This window comes from Protomyctophum bolini, assembly GCF_963924005.1.
Source record: "Protomyctophum bolini genome assembly, chromosome: 2".
In the NCBI taxonomy this organism is placed as follows: Eukaryota; Metazoa; Chordata; class Actinopteri; order Myctophiformes; family Myctophidae; genus Protomyctophum; species Protomyctophum bolini.
Window position 1 is genome coordinate 13,669,775 of NC_137863.1, and position 16,986 is coordinate 13,686,760.

A 16,986-nucleotide genomic window follows, 5' to 3' on the forward strand; every position below is an offset into this window, starting at 1 on the left:
TGATAATTTCAGATCCTGCTCAAGCATAAGAGTTGGGAGTGTTGTGTACCATAGTAGTGGCTATGGGAAATTACACTCCAACTGATGACAATGTAAACGCAATTTAAGTAAATGTTATAGAAACTTCAAAAGGCACTTATTTGGTTCATTTTCTGGAAATGTCTACTGACCACAGCAGCCCGCATGAACAGTTTTACCACAATTAAGGCCTGCTATGCTAATATATTCCATTCCGTCGGTGAGAGATGCTAAATGCAGGCAATCTTGTGTTCTACATTTCAGGACAGGAATTTGCTTAATGCAATTCCTTTGGGAAGCAGTCATCGTAATGAGATGAACCACTTGTATGTGATTAGATACATTGTTTACTGAACGCCTCTGCAAGATAGAATTATGCAGGGAACAATTAAGGGAAACGTGTGTGTGTGTGTGTGTGTGTGTGTGTGTGTGTGTGTGTGTGTGTGTGTGTGTGTGTGTGTGTGTGTGTGTGCGCGCGCGCACAGGCACAGACTTATGGAGATCTTTTTTGAATAGAGGAGACATTATTAAAACAATAATTGTAATGTTTCACCTTTGGCATCCATCAACAAAAACAGAAGAGGCAATTGGAGAACCTGATTTGGATAGGGAGTCGGAACACATGATGTGATGCAGGACAATGTCCCTGTGACAGAAAGATGGGTCTGTTCCAAACCAAATACTGTTGCCAGACTCATTCATTCGCCCCTTAAATCCCAGTGGAAGTGGGGGAATATGTTGTGAAAACCATGGTTCGGCCTCATCATGTCGCTGCTCTTCATCCTCTTGCAGCTTCTGATGATACAAGCCTGTCGCGTCACGGTTGTTGAAGGAATTACAGAATATAAAGATGCTGTGATCTGATGTGATGTGAGCTACACTGCAGAGAACTCCAGACAGACAGATTTCATGCCATATGACATCCTGGGAGGTTTAAAGCCCCAATCTTTACCATTTGTCCACCAGTAGGTATTGCAATGCTTTTCACTGTATGAATTGTGGATGACACCATGTACCATTTATCAGTCTGATTACAGACAATGATCAGACGTATATGGCTTACAGAGAGAGTAAGTGAGAGCCCTGACATCGTGGTGTCAGGATTACAACTCTATCATCAACTCTATTACAACTCTATCAAACGCCGGGACAACGCTCCACACGTCCCAAACTCTTCTCCCTACTGCAGCCTCACTCCCAATCTTCCGCCGTAGTCTGAAAACCCACCTCTTCAGACTCCACCATGGCCCGTAGCACTTGCCCTAGCCTAGCCCCTTATAGATAGCCTTTTATGTCGTCATTTTAAGCTTGTTATATCTAAGAACCACACAGAAGAAAACCCTTTACCTGTACTTTTTGTGGCAAAAGCACTCAAACTTTCTTTCTTTTTCCCACCTTGATCTCCTCACCCCCCCCCCCCCCCCCGTCCTCCCTTTCTTAGTTTTTCTTGTTTTACCTGTAAACGTTGTCATTTCTTGTTTACTGCTATTTGTCAGTGTTATACTACACTTCACTTTACTGCCGCCAGTTCACTCATGCGACCACTCCAGCCACTTAATGCAGGCAAGCTTAAAGTACAAGAATGCTGTTGTAATTATGTTATCACCCTGAACCGTATTGAAACATCTTGTGAAAGCCAAATTCTATGTATAAAACAAATACATTTTTCCCCTCCTCCAAATGTTTGGGGAAATCACAACAGGTATATTTATAAAGTACTGCACTCCAGTCTTTTGCAATGTAGTAACAGCACGAGGGAAATACATCTCATCATCGCTTTGTGACGGTCCTCCCCCTATGCCTGCTTGGGGTTGGCACGCTTCCCATCGGGGGAAGTGATTGGCAGAGTAGTGCAGGTCGGCCGCCAATTTGTTTCACCTGTGTAGTGTTGATTGGGAAGCAGTCTATTTAAAAACCTCTGATTAACTTGACCCTATGGGTAGCCGGTCCCAGGTTTTGGGGTGCCTAAATCCAATTTTATATGCATGCATTGACATGTTCCAATACCGTTGTTTCCTTCCCGATACTGATTCCGATACCTTAAAGATGGAGTGCCACAAGTTTTCATGTGTCTATGAGGTGACAGTACTTCATTAGACACCCTGGAGTCGTTTTTATGTGCAATGGTGTATTAACTTTGTATTTAGGGTTTCTTCCTGGAGGATGAACCCTTGACAGTCAAACGGTGTAGTGACATCTCACTATCAGCCCCTCCCCTAAGCCCTCCCCCTTCAACTACAGCTGTGGGTGCGGCTTCAGTTCAGGTCGATTACCAACCATCACCACCCACCAGGCAAACCAGGCATACTTAATGAACTGGTGGGCATGTCTACATAAAAGCATGATTTTAACAAATACTGTACACTTTTTGGAAAAATTCTTCCTCCTTATATTGTAATAATACCTAATGATCATGTTTTAGGGTGGAAAAAATCGTGGCACTCCATCTTTAATGTGTGTATCGGCCATGCAGTACCAAGTCAAGGACTGATCCAGTGCATACGTAAATATGGTGAAATATGCTTGGGGAATCCTTTCTATTTTCATATTGTGTTTCCTAGCCAAAAAAATCACTGATACAAGAGCTGATTGTCAGGGGAAGACGAGAGCAGTAGTAGGGGATGTGGGTCATTGCCTGTTGTTTTTGAGACGGAGAGAGTAGGACCTGTCGCCATAAGACGTAGAGATTGATTTGAGAGTGAGACGACTTGACCTGCTATTGAGAGAGTTTAAAAACACTATTGGAGCAATTGCCTTCGTCTGTCGTCTTTTACAGGAGGAGTTGCATCACAGCTTTAACTGGGTGAAATTAATGCCAGCATGGACGAATGCCTTTAGTTTTAAAGAAACACATAACCTCTTAATTTCATTTGGCAATATTATGAGTTTTACCCAGATGCCAAAGGTGAAACATTAAAATCATTGTTTTAATAATTATGTCTCTTCTATTCAAAAAATATTTCCATTCTCAAATCACCGTAATTCCCATAAATCTGTGTCTCATGTGCACACACATGCAGAAATTGCACGCACGCACGCCATACTGATAATTATTTTGGTTGTATTTCGGTTTATGTTGTAATATTTAGGTTTAAATAAATTACTTTTTTGCATTTGAATGCCCATGTCACTCACTAACACGGTTTGTGAGAAATTGGGGGCTCATATAGGTTCTTTTGTTTAAGTTAAATTTAATGGATGGCTAATCCTATAGGCGCTTCAACTAGGCAGTACATTTAGTGGATTATGGCTGCAATGTATTGTCAGGGATTTTGTTGTCTCTCCTCCACTGGAGCTGTTAGAGCAGTGCACTGAGGTCCAGTTGGTGTTAATTGCTGAGCAGTAATGACATAGAAATAACTGATAAAAAAACCATTAAAAACTTAAAATAAAAAAGGAAATATTCAGCCCGTTGCATGGGGCTCATTCTGGGAGTGTGTCTGTGGCTGTGTGTGTCCGTCTCAACTTTTAAGCGGCAAAAATAACCTAAAAACGTAGGCACGAATCGTAGTTGGAATTAGAACGTTAAAAATAATGATGCTATGACAAAGAGCTGGGTCGAATCAAAAATGGCCGTCTGGTTCTTAAACTTATTGTACCTACATACTCCATACTAACCAAACCAACGTTCAACAGAAATCCCAGACAACAAAACCAAAATGTCAACATGTCAAACAGGCATTTGGAAATGTCCCCCCATGCTCTGGGAGGGCAGGCAGCGCAGCAGAAGTGCTTGTGTAGCCTCCTTCATGCTGCCCAAGGGGGAGAGAGAGAGAGAGGGCCAGTGTGAAGCATGTTTGTTACTACGTTGCTTATTTCTAACCTAAAATGTTTTTTTCACATACATACATTCATTAGTGTGCTGATTAAGTTTAAAACGAGTAATACACCGTCTGGAGTCTCTGGACGTCATCTTGAATGAGATTCAAAATGGAGTAGTCCTGTAATTAAAATCTGGTGCGAGTGGAGGAACGTGCAGATATGGAATCATATTTATTCATGAGTCTACTGTACAGTATGTCATCATGCAGTACACTTTTTAACATGTTTATGCTCTCCACATTGAGTGGTTGGTCTCAGGATTCTACTTTTACATAGTGTACAACTGTACATGCATTCTTCTTACACGTCGTCACATTTCACTCATCCATACACTGCAGACATGACTGACCTAACATTTATTCATACTGATGGGTTGCATTCTGTTTATTTTGTGCAATTTAGGTTTAAATAAATTACTTTTTGCATTTAAATTCATACTTTTTGTCACTGACTAAAGGTACTTGCAAAAGAAAGGTCCCTTTTTCTGAAACAAAACGTCCTTTAAAGGGACCTTTACATCTGGTTTGTGACAGCTTTCAGACCCCATGCAGGTGTTGGTTTGTTTCTGTGTCCATACGTGTAGCATGAACAATCCAAATCTGAATATCTGCAATGCAAGTAATTAAAATTTCATACAAAGTAAACACACGCACATTTACCGGTAAAACTAAAATATTTTAACGCTTCCATAACACACCAGTAGATTGACATGCAGCCATGTCAATCGAACCAAGCTGTGCATTTCAAATAACAGATACAAAAGGCTCGAAACAGTTATAGATAACTTGTGTCTGCACGCAAGCACACACTCACTCACGCACACACGCACACACGCACGCACGCACACACACACACACACACACCACACACACACACACACGCACGCACGCACGCACACACACACACACACACACACACACACACACACACACACACGCACACACATGCACACACACACACCACACACACCACAACACGCTTATTTACTCCTTCTCTTCCATGGCAAAAATGAGCTTCTGCCTGCAGCCTAAGGTGAATGTGTGGCCCAGTGGACTGGCTCAGAAAATGGCAATTATAAAGACTGTCTTGAGTGAATGTCTTAACCTTTCTATACAGCACCATAGCCCTCAACAGTGCACAGAATTTATTATCTTTATTATCTAGTATCTTGTACAGTACAGTAAGTAGCAATTGTGAGTATTCAGTACTATTCACATGCTTAATGTGTGCAGAGCAGTATAGGCTTGCAAATGTGCATAAACAGACTGCTTATGCTCATGTACTGCAACTACGTTTATCCCCCAGTTCTTAGCATGTCGGGCCCTGAGCTGAAAGTCTTATGCAGGTGGCATGGTAATTGAAAGGGAAATAGTTGACCCTGGACAGCACTTGGCTGGACCCAAATGAACTTGGCCTGGGCTAAGAAGACTGACCACCCTCCCCCAACACCCACCACTCGCCCTAAGGCCCCAGCAGTAAAAAAAGAAAAGAAAGAAATATCCTATAATTAAGATGTAGAAAGTCTCACCCGTCTTACACCTCCCTTCTCGCTCATCCTCTCATCTTTATCTGCTAAATTGAAACCGTCCTTGAACTTGTGAAGACCCCGACTAATTAGTGGGGTGTATAGCCTCCCTATCTTCCTCATTATTCCCTCCTTGCAAGTGCTGCACTCTCATACCACCACTTTTCCTGGGAAATCTTTTTTGCTTTCTTGTAATTTTTGATGACTAAAAGGAGCCGGAGGTAAGATATAATATTGGGAAGTGTGGAAGTTCAGAAGTGGGAGGGATGAGATTGAATGGGGGTTGTTGTTGAGTTGAGATAATAACAGTTGTTGGAGCAGAGAGATTCAAACTGGGACAAGGAGAGTTGAGGGAAACATAAATATTTAACATGGCTGGTTTAGTTTAGCCTTAGTGATGAGATATTTTTCTATTCTTGTGACAACATTGCAGGCTTTCAGAGGGTGACGGAGTGACAGTGACGCGTGCGTGCGTATGTGCGTGCGTACGTGCGTGTGCCTGTGTGTGAAAATGACACGAATTAATTGGCTGTAAATTGCACATCTGTCTTGCCTGTCGACACTCTGTCGCTCATCAGGGTCAATCAGACATGGCAGCCTTATAAGGACGCACTGTACAGAAATACAATGTGTATGACGCACACGCACACACACGCACAGCACACGCCCACGCCCACACACAATTACTGTATACACTATACAGTACATTGTACACACATTGTGCATTGATTAGTGAGCCTCTCTGTGTTGTTGTGTTGCCAGTGCAAGACTAAAAGCACACCATGGGCTCACATGACCTTGATTTCACCCGCTCTGCGCTGGTAGTCTGTTGATGATTTGAGGATTGTAAAAAAAGGTCAAGGTCCGGCTCCCACCTAGCTCATCTATTTTATCGCTTTGTAAACCAGAGTGCAGTCGGAGTTCTGTCAGACTGCTGACAGCCATCCTGATCCTTCCTGAACTATAGACGCTAACGACCAGAGATAGATGGATCTTGGCTGTCTAAAGTCCCAAGGCCGTGGACAAAAGGTTCAGAAGAATAAACCCACCGTGCTGATGGTATCTCTCATGTCTGATAATTGTATTTCTAATTGAGAGACGCATGGGGTCAGTCAATCAGTCAAACAGCAAAGGCCTTTAGCAATTAATCTGATTCCTCTCCTCTCCTCTCCTCTCCTCTCCTCTCCTCTCCTCTCCTCTCCTCTCCTCTCCTCTCCTTAATCTCACTCTTCTTTGTTTTTGTTTTATTTTTTCCCAGTAATTAAGCATTTCCTTTTGAACTATAAAGTTGTGATTTCTGTTGTCTATAGATCTTCATTTCAAGAAGGATAAATAATATGGTACATTATATAGTTTTTCTTTTAAATGCAATTACCTCTGAAGTTGAAAACATCACAAGGGACCAGGAATTAATTATGCTTTTATGATAAATTCATGATCACATTATTAATTAATATGAGTTCATCAATTGATTAATTAAGCATTTCTGAACGTGACTGCTCAAGTGTATGGCAAGTGTTCTGAAAGGTAACAATGGAGTCTGGTCCTGTAAAAAGCACTGGCTCAGTATCGGCGGTGCGACGTAGGTGTGAGGGCTGCATAACGCTCCAGACTGTAGACGGCCCAAACCTCTAATGTGTGAATCACTTCTAGTCCATCAGCTCACCTGAAATCTTGCATTCATTAATTGCCACAATACTGTGACTACATTTGCACTGTTGTCATTACTGTTACTCCTTTGCATATAGTGCGTGTGATTCCTCAACTGCCCCAGCATTCAACCCACACAGTCACTATAACATCCTGCCACCACTGCATACACGGAGCAAAGGAGTTAAAAGACAAGAGAGGAAAGAAAAGAACTCTGTCTTCTGTGGAAGATCTCATTTCAGATTAGTGTGTTCGATGGAGGATTACTTTGAGTCTATAATGTACAGACAGTGCACTGGCAGAGCAGGAGAGAAAGCAAGACTGAGAAAGCAGAGAGAGGGTTAGAGAGAAATACATAGGGGATGGGGATAGAGAGTTCCATGAAGATAGAGAAATAGTCAAAGGATGATGGCTATGTTTTGTACTTTAGGTACTTTTTATTGTACTGAGGCCTATAGTCTGAGGACAGTCTGAGGACAGTAGTGTGTGTGCATCAGCAGCAAGATCGATAGGTTCACGTTTGACAATGCCGGTACAGAGAAAATGGAAAACTCCTCCACAAGAAACTTTAATTTCATTTTATAATTGCAATTTTCTGTTTGGTTTACTTCTTACACAGTCTACACGTGGTTATCCAAGGGAACAGGGAAGAGTCATAATGTATATTTTGGCAGGTATAGATATGTATTATGTCTTTAGTCAAACTTGCACAGATGTCACCGGAATATTGCCAACATCTAAGTCAGGATGGAATGCAATCCACTGTGATTGTGTTGGCTCACAATATAGGGAATATCAGTGTTGATTGGAGATTATTTTATCACCCGCATGGAAGATAAATTTATCAGGACGGTTTGAGGCCAGTTTACCAGCCTCAAAATAGAGGCCATTTTGGTGGTGGCAAGTTTAATGCAGGGAACTACAGTATGTGATGTATGTGATGTAGCAGGTGTGACTATTAAGTCAGTAGAAATATCAGGTTCAGCCGCTCAACACCTTTCTACCTCAAATACTATCAGCCAGTCAGACTTAATAACTCAGTCTCTCTGTGTGTGTGTGTGTGTGTGTGTGTGTGTGTGTGTGTGTGTGTGTGTGTGTGTGTGTGTGTGTGTGTGTGTGCGTGCGTGCGTGTGTGGGCACTTTGACAGCAATAACCTTTACAAAATAGGAGTGCTAATTGCATTGGTCCAGGATCAGTGGGGGAGATGGTTTAATTATGCTTTGGATAAAGGCTATATAGACCAGTAGAAATGCAGACCATCAATTGCTACCTCTTCCTAGGTGATATTTCTACATTATAACATGCGGTCTGCACAACAGACAGACAAATGAAAAGAAAGTCAAATAAATAGTTTTTCATGGTGTCTATTGGTGAGAATTCATCACCGTGCCTTCCAAAGTTTTACATCCTGCGTAGGCAACCCGGCCTGCCGGAGATCTGCGCACTGAGGAGCAGACTTTTCTATTTAAAGGGACACTTCACCCTTTTTGCAAAACAATAAATGTTAATGACATTTAGAAGATTTAGAACATTTCCCGAGGGTCTTTGTGTGTGTAATATGTGATTTTAGATTTTAGCAGTGAGCCCAGTGTCTCTGATGTCATGGACACTGGGCTCACTTACTTCCTGGACTACATGTTGTCTCAGTAAGCCAGCCCTCCCCCTATCCACAAGGAGGAGCAGTGCACGAAAGCATTATGGGAATTGTAGTCCAGGAAGTAAGCGAGCCCATTGTCCATGACATCAGAGACATTGGACTCACTGCTAAAATCTAAAATATCTAAAACCACACATTACACAATACACACATAAAGACCCCCAGGAAAGTGTTCTAAATCTTCTAAACGTCATTATCATATATGTTTTAGCAAAAAAGGTGAAATGTCCCTTTAAGGCAATTTCTACATGGCTCAGCTCTTCAGTAACTCTTGCCTTCATGTTCTCATACATCGCAGGCAACACAACAACAACAACAATAATAATAATACATTTTATTTATAACGCACTTTGCATTTGAAGCAAATCTCAAAGTGCTACAGGCAGAAAAATGTAAAAGAAAAATAAGAATAAAAACAGTTTAAACATTCTAAGCAGCTAAAAGGTTAGAGGAAGGACAACACACTGCGATCTGCTCCGTGGTGCTGTTTAAATCCAGCATTCTTCCACCACTGAAAAGGGTTGCGTGTCACACTCACACCGAGCGATGCTCGTTATTTCTTGAGCGCAGCCTGCGGGTCGAATGATGTCGGAGTTAGGCATTGTTGGCTGTCATCTCTTTATCGGACACATGGGGAAATGAAAGGTAATGCAGACTGGACTCTACATAACCCTGGTCCAGTGCTTATAACCAGTCTCCCACTAACGCCCTGACGGGAATGACTTGGCGCACACTACTTCCCTAATCACCAAACAAAGCCTGTTTTTTGGGTTGGTGAAAGTCTATTTTCCAGGCTGGGAAGCGTCTCAGGTCCCCAGCTTCTCTCTAAAATGCACTTTGTGCCATTTTAATAAAGTAACATAACAGAGTACTGTAACTTCTTCTACTACGGCATTTCCGTGTTGTGCCTGCGCCGATCCGGTTGGATTATTTCATGACGAAAATAGTGCATTTTACAGAGAAGCTGAGGACCTGAGACGCTTCCCAGCCTGGAGAATAGACTTTCACCAAAATTAGTTTTGTTTATTTTCGGTAAAATGTTGGACCCCGTAAAACACAACATTCTTCAACAAGCTCAAGGGAATTTGGGTGGAAGAATTTGATACGTTTTTTTTATTACACCAAAAATCTAAAGCAAACAGAGAGCAGCAATATTGCTGGAGACAGTGTGGGTGTTGGAGTGCCAATCACTGCCATATATTTGGCTGCGTGAGAAGAAGGTTCAGGCATTTTGTGACTGTGTTCACCAGAATCTGGAGAAAATGATGGGATATAACATAATTCGTGACCCCCGTAGTTTATACCTTGGACTGGACTGACTCAGAGGACATAATAGGACATGAGGACTTAGGGTCGATTCATACTCCTATTTTAGAGCCGAATAAAAGTCGGTTCGGCGCTGTAGAGCCTACAATTTGACGTCATTTGAGGTTCGGGGGGGGCGGGTACCGTCCTAAAGTCGGCTCTTCGGTGCTACTGAAATTTTCTGACGAGCCGAAATCATTTCGGCACTACAGCGCCGAAACAGGAGTATGAATCCCTTATACCTGTACCAGAAAATGACTCATAATCTGAGGACGAAGGTGGAGCTATTTGAAAAATTATAGGAAAAATGGCATTTATACAAGAGTGAATAGTGTGTATCTCTAAAGAAAAGTTGGACCACTTGCACAGCAGTGGAATTTACCCGTGTGAGCAAATGCATTCCTGTCAGGCTGTTAGTGAGAGACTATAGTATAGGCTGTAGTAGTAGGGTGCTAGGCTATATTTTCCAGCCTCAAGGTCATTACACACTGGCGAATTAGCCAAGCGATGCGAATGAGCAATCCGAAAAATGCAAAATATTTGCCCGGCGAATGTAGTCGCGTCTGTACACATAAATGCGACGCGTATTGTGCGATTATATTCGCCACCCCTCCACTCCATGTAGAAGAAGAAGAAGAAATGCGTTCTGGTAAATCAAGTTTACCAAGGGTAACTGGACTAAGCATCAGATACTTGTTTACAGCCAGGCCCTGTACACCTGTAGTGGTTCAATGCCTTGTCCAAGGGCACTTCAACGGTGGTAATTTTAACGTGTCGGACCGCTGATTCGAACTGGCGACCTTCCGGTATCTAGACCGCTCCGCAATCCACTCGGCCACCGCTGCCTGTGTCCTCTCCTCCTCCTCTCCTCTCCTCTACTCCTCCACTCCACTCCTCTCAGAATTGGTATCCTTTCTTTCATACCTGACACCTCAATAAAACCAGGAGAGTGACTGATGGTGGTGCAGCTATGGTCCCTGAACTGCAGTATTGAGATGACTTTAGTTTAAACTTATACAGTAAAATCCTCAGTGTAAAGTTAAACACTCAGTATTTTGCAGTGTATGGCCTATATTCCACACAGGTCCTTCAACCTCTCCTTGGCGTGGCTCGTTGGGCCTGCAGTATATGCTCTCTGGGGACTAGTGCACACTTAAGGCTCATACATAGTCTGGATTTACGGTGGTGGGGTGACCACCGAACTACAACATGACGTCACGAGCCGCGGTGAAGAGCAAACCACCGCCACCGCTCCAGCCCTTCTCTCTGTTTTTACTCACCACCGCTCAACGTTATTTCAGCTCCGGTGGTCAGCTCACCACCGGAACGGTGGTAACCTTACCACCGAAAATACAGACTATGAATAGGCCTTTACTGTGCAGTTTTATGAACAACAAAACCTGTTGTCACACAGAGGCTGTTGTTCATCAAGTATCACCACTCTACTCTCCTATTAGTCACCCTCTCCCTACTTGATGAGTTATTCATCATAGTGCTGCAACATCCTCGTATAATTCTACACAGCCATCGTCGGCCTCGTATACGAGCTGCGCTGTTGTAATACGTGTGTCACTGGGACGTTCCCCGGTCTAGTACGATCCACCATGGCTGGCGGTTTGGTGGGAGAGTTAGATGGCATGCGAGGAGAAGGACATCGCTGTGAGGAAAATGTGTGGTGAACGTAACTCAATGCCACTGACTCAGTGTACAGTAAGTAGTGCACATGGTGGCAATGCTGTCTGGGATGGCATGCATGTGTATAGGCTTGGCAGAAGAGCACATCCAGGAGACAGATGGACGTGTCCATGACTGGCAGTAACCACCAGTTTTTACTTACACGTACTTACACATAACCCCCCCCCCCCCCCTCCTCATGCACACACACACACACACACACACACACACACACACACACACACACACACACACACGTGCACGTTCACAGGCACCTGTAGATTAAATCTTGGGTCCTTGGACTATACACTGCACACTCCACAAAGAAACCCAGTGTGAAGTCGGAACCCAGTGTGTGTGTGTGTGTGTGTGTGTGTGTGTGTGTGTGTGTGTGTGTGTGTGTGTGTGTGTGTGTGTGTGTGTGTGTGTGTGTGTGTGTGTGTGTGTGTGTGTGTGTGTGTGTGTGTGTGTGTGTGTGTGCGTGCATGCGCATGTACGTGCATGCTTGCATGCATGCGTGTGCGTGACATGTGTGTGACAGAGAGAGCGCATAAAAGTAAAAGACAGTTAGGGAGTTGATAATGGCCCCACGTCATGGCTTCCATGGTCTCTCACACACACACACACACACACACACACCGCAGTGTAATGTCAGCGGTATTGATTGTGAGGTGGCCGGTGGATGAACCCGTCATGGCCAACATGGATCGGACTGGGAGATAATGAAGTCTTCCTGGCCTAACTGACAGGTCCTGCTGTCTCTGAGATAGAGAGAGATATAGACAGAGAGAGGGAGGGACAGAGAGAGAGAGGCAGAGAAAGGCAGAGAGAGAGTGATATGCTCCAGGGACAGCCTACGGGCGTCCTAACCATCGCCTGAATAAATTGGACGGAAAGATGCCCCTTGAGTAGCAGACGTGATCTGTCATGATGTCATCTAAACGAGACTGGCACGCACACGCGCACATACAGCGGGAGAGCAGAGGGGGCTTAATGGTGGCCCCTGCACACACACACACACACACACACACACACACACACACACACACAGACGCACGCACACACACACACATACACGCACGCTGAACTGAGCTGTGAGCTGACGTTCTTATGCTATTTTTCCAAGTTTAATCTATCCAGCTGTACATTTTTTAAAACATGTCTGTTCCTCCGTATGTATATCTACACCAGTATGTCTTCTACCATCACTCCAGCTCTCTGCTGGGTTCCTGCATATTCTTCACTGGAATATACACCTATATGTCGTGTCTGAATCTAATTCTATCCCTATCTCTCTCTAACCAGACATACATCAACAGCATTGCCAAAGTATCTAAGTGCAATTGGAAGAGAGTGAACACATATAAATACCTCTCACACTCGTATGGTATAGATACCTACCACCTCTCACTCTGTCTCTCTTTCCAAGTTCGCCCATGAAATCACATTCAGGCAGCTGTGTGGTGACAACTTTAATCCATCTTCCTATAGCTTGGACCTGACACTTACTCCCCTTGTATTCCCTGTGGGCAACCTCTCTATCTCTCACTCTCATACTCATGGTGACATTTCTGCCCTCTCCCTCTCTCTCTCTCTCTCTCTCTCTCTAACAAGACCTCCACCTGAAAGCAGATAGCAACATAAGCCTCTAACATGCTTTGTCGTTAGGGTGGAACATCAACTGGACATTCTTGAAAGTCAAGTGAATCCTGATTCGTGTGAAGCTACAAGTTTCACTATACAGTATATAGAGCTGGAGATATAAATGTTTTAGTGTGAGATAAGGGTCAACAGGCAGACCAGACAGTATATACTGTATTTTTTATAATTCCCTCCATCGATATCCCCTTCTCTGACCCAAGACAATGAAACAGCTTCTAACGCCCGGAGCACCACGAGCGCTGAAAAAACTGATGTTGCTGCCACGGCAAATTCACACAACACTGCAAACTGTCAAAATGACCGCAAAAAAGGTACCTGTGGTACGTGTGTGTGTGTGTGTGTGTGTGTGTGTGTGTGTGTGAAAAAAGGAGTGAGAAAGACGAAGCAACTGTCATAACATCCATTTATCAAAGATCCCGTGAGGCCTGAATATTGTCATCACATCTCCTGCACGTACGCACAGTCGTGCACACACGCACACACACACACACACACACACACACACACACAGAGCGTATAAATAATATAGAAAGCCCCTTTAACACTATATAGCGGCTGGGTCCCTCTCTCTGCCCCATCGTCGCTGTATGGATTCTTTGACTTTAATAAAGTCTCTTTCATTCATCGTGGTGCACATGCAGCTATAATACCCCAATGCTGCATTTGGGCGGGAACCCATTTTGGTGTTATGCTTTAGCTATTGAAAAATAGCAGACCTACAAGCTTGTATAGATCGAAGAACGACGGACATAGAAGCATAGCTTTTTTTAGAAAACTGTCAGGATGTAGAAGACATTTTTAGAATCTGATCTCAGGTCAAAATGGGTTCATTCTCTCATTGAGGTATGATAAAATATGTGTTATTTTGACCAAGCCCTCGTGAAATGAGGGCTTGGTTTTTTATGTAATCAATATAATTTTCTGTTTCTGTCAAATCTACAGAAATATAAAATTGATCAACAGGAATTATATATACATGGTTCTCGCCGGTACCGTTTTCTCGCCGGTTGTTTTCCATCCCCCTCCAAAAAATCGGAATCCCACCCAGCTCCTTCCTGATGTCTCATTTCACTTATTAGCTTATGTTCATTTACGGCACACTGCTTCCCAGAGGTGGGTTGAATATTATAGCGCGTCAGGGAGAGTTTTGGGAACGCATGTGACAACGCGACACTTAAGATCACCGTGGCTGTCCCTAATTCATCGGCCCGCGCGCCATCATCATGGCATTACAATATGCTAATCCAGAGACGACTTGCCCTCTCCCTCACCCCGCTCCAACTCTTTCATCTTCCTCCTCCTCTGGCAGCGCAACTCCCCTCCGCTCTCCTCCTCTCCAAGAGCCAGAGGCACAGAGCGAGCTCCCCTTACATTTTCGCGCCATGCCAAAGTGTGTGTGTGTGTGTGCGTGTGTGTGTGTGTGTGTGTGTGTGTGTGTGTGTGTGTGTGTGTGTGTGTGTGTGTGTGTGTGTGTGTGTGTGTGTGTGTGTGTGTGTGTGTGTGTGGGATTGACAGTGCAGAGGGAGCTGATGCCGGAATAATGTGGGCTTGCACGTCGCAGTCTTGTGCACTCGACAGCATCTAATTAGCCTGTAGTGTCACTGTCATGACCATGGCCCACTTAATAAGCACACACCACCGCTCAACTGGAACATCTCTAACATGCCTGGAGAGACGGGGAACGAGGAAGGGATCTAATGGAATCAGCCGGGTTCTGTGCAGATACGTCGGAGGTTCCTGCCTCTGTGAATCAGACCTCTAACTATATAGACCCTCATTATGTATACTCACTTCATGTAATATGCCCTCATCTTGATTTGGCTTTGGCCAGTAATTACAAAACTCATTCTACCCCTAGCTCTTCTGAGTCCCTGGCTGTCCCTATTCTGGTATACTTACAATTCCCCTTGCATGATGTTTCATGGTTTGTATATTGTCTAGCCGTGTACTTCATATTAACGGCTTCTTATACAGTATTTTCCTAATCTAGAAACAAAGCCTATTCTTCACTTGCTCTTGCTCATTCCGGGGCTAAATGGCTAAAGTATAATCCTTTCCATATAATGTATTGTTGCTACTAGTATAAAAGCTCTTACCCCGTGTGATGGATACGTTAGCCATCCCCAGTCTCCCGTGATTGTCGTCGTGTCCAGCAGATTCACTGCAAAGGAAGAAAACAACTGCATGTGATAAACTGTAATTATTGTTTTGATATTCGTTGCCGTGGCCCACATCCCCCGACCCATCCCCACCCCCCCTCTCACGCACCGCTCGCCACCCCGTTGTCCTTTATCATTGTCCCCTCTCACTGTCCTCTGTTGTGCAGTGACACCTGACAGAGTCACAGGCGCACACCTGTGTGACAGGTGTGACAGATGAGGCGAGACGGTCGTCACCGGCAATTCCAAGCTGCGTGTCACAGTGTGTGTCACCTTGACCCAGTTCACCCTCCGGGCCCTGGAAGCCAGGACCTCAGTTCAATGTACACAAAATGTAGAAATGTACAGTAGGCGTGGTTGGGGAGGGAAGACGCTTTTTTTTTTAGGGTTTTTGAGTATTAAAAATTTGCCGAAAACTCCATTGGATCCTTAAACTATCTGCCAAACCAGCTAACTATACCGTTTATCCTTTTTTATAAAAATATTTAAAAAAAATATTGAACCAATGAGTATTAAAAAGTGCTTTGACAAACAATAAGCTTCCACAAACACGCATGCATGCATGCCACACACACATGCACATGCATGTATACAATACACACACACACACACACACACACACACACACACACACACACACACACATATACAGTATACTATCATCATGTATATACTGTAAGACATACAGTAGGCTATACCGTTTTCATCATACTGAGAAGTCTTGCCATGTCTGTTGTTTGACCCTTTTAGACCTGAGGCCGATGTTAAAAAACCTTTTTTATTCAAAGAATTAAAGAAAACTCCTGTTGCTACATGTAAACATCTAAAAAATTACACAGATCCTTTCTGGGCTTTAAAGTATATATAACAACGTATATGCCCGGTCTTAATGGGGTAAGAAAATAAAAATAATACATGGGTATGGATTTAGCAGTAAACAGACACAACTGAGCCTGCAGCAGATAGGTGATATTCAGACGAAACGGAGGGTGAAGGAGCTGTTTATCACCGGCTGAACCAGTAATTCTCCCCTCTGGCGGAAGTCTATATCCCCTAGTGGAGCGTGTGTTGGAGCGTGGGGTTCAGGTGCATGTTTTGCAACCCTCTCTCTCATCTTCAACATTTATCGGGGAGATGGGTGGTGGTGGGAGGGGGGGGTGAGGGGGGCTGACGCTTGCCCTAGGCTTGCCTGTCAAGACAGCCGATGTTCTATACATTAGAATGAGTTTATCAAAACACTTCACACCTCTCCTCATCCCACCACACGTTACTCTCTCTCTCCCTCTCTCTCTCTCTCTCTCTCTCTCTCTCTCTCTCTCTCTCTCCCTCGCTCCCTCTCTCCCTCGCTCCCTCTCTCCCTCGCTCCCTCTTGCTATGCCTCCATCTCACTCCTCTTTCCCCATCTCCCCATCGGTCTGTCATCTCCAATTCCTCCCATTCCTCTCAGTTTGGCTCTCCTCATAGTCCCAGTGCAGACTGCAGACCCTAACAGTTGCTTTTTAACCCAATCACA

The 16,986-nt window shown here is 44.0% G+C and overlaps 1 protein-coding gene across 1 annotated transcript in view; it reads right to left on the reverse strand.

The window, feature by feature from the left end:
• The window catches only part of epha8 (eph receptor A8), a gene marked incomplete at its 3' end in the record, with an annotated part of 106,112 nt that overhangs the window by 60,493 nt on the left and 28,633 nt on the right, over positions 1-16,986 (reverse strand). Inside the window, exon 2 of the mRNA XM_080786009.1 lies at positions 15,411-15,475. Within this exon, the coding sequence (XP_080642135.1) occupies positions 15,411-15,475 (65 nt within the window). The remainder of the gene's footprint in view (positions 1-15,410; positions 15,476-16,986) is intronic.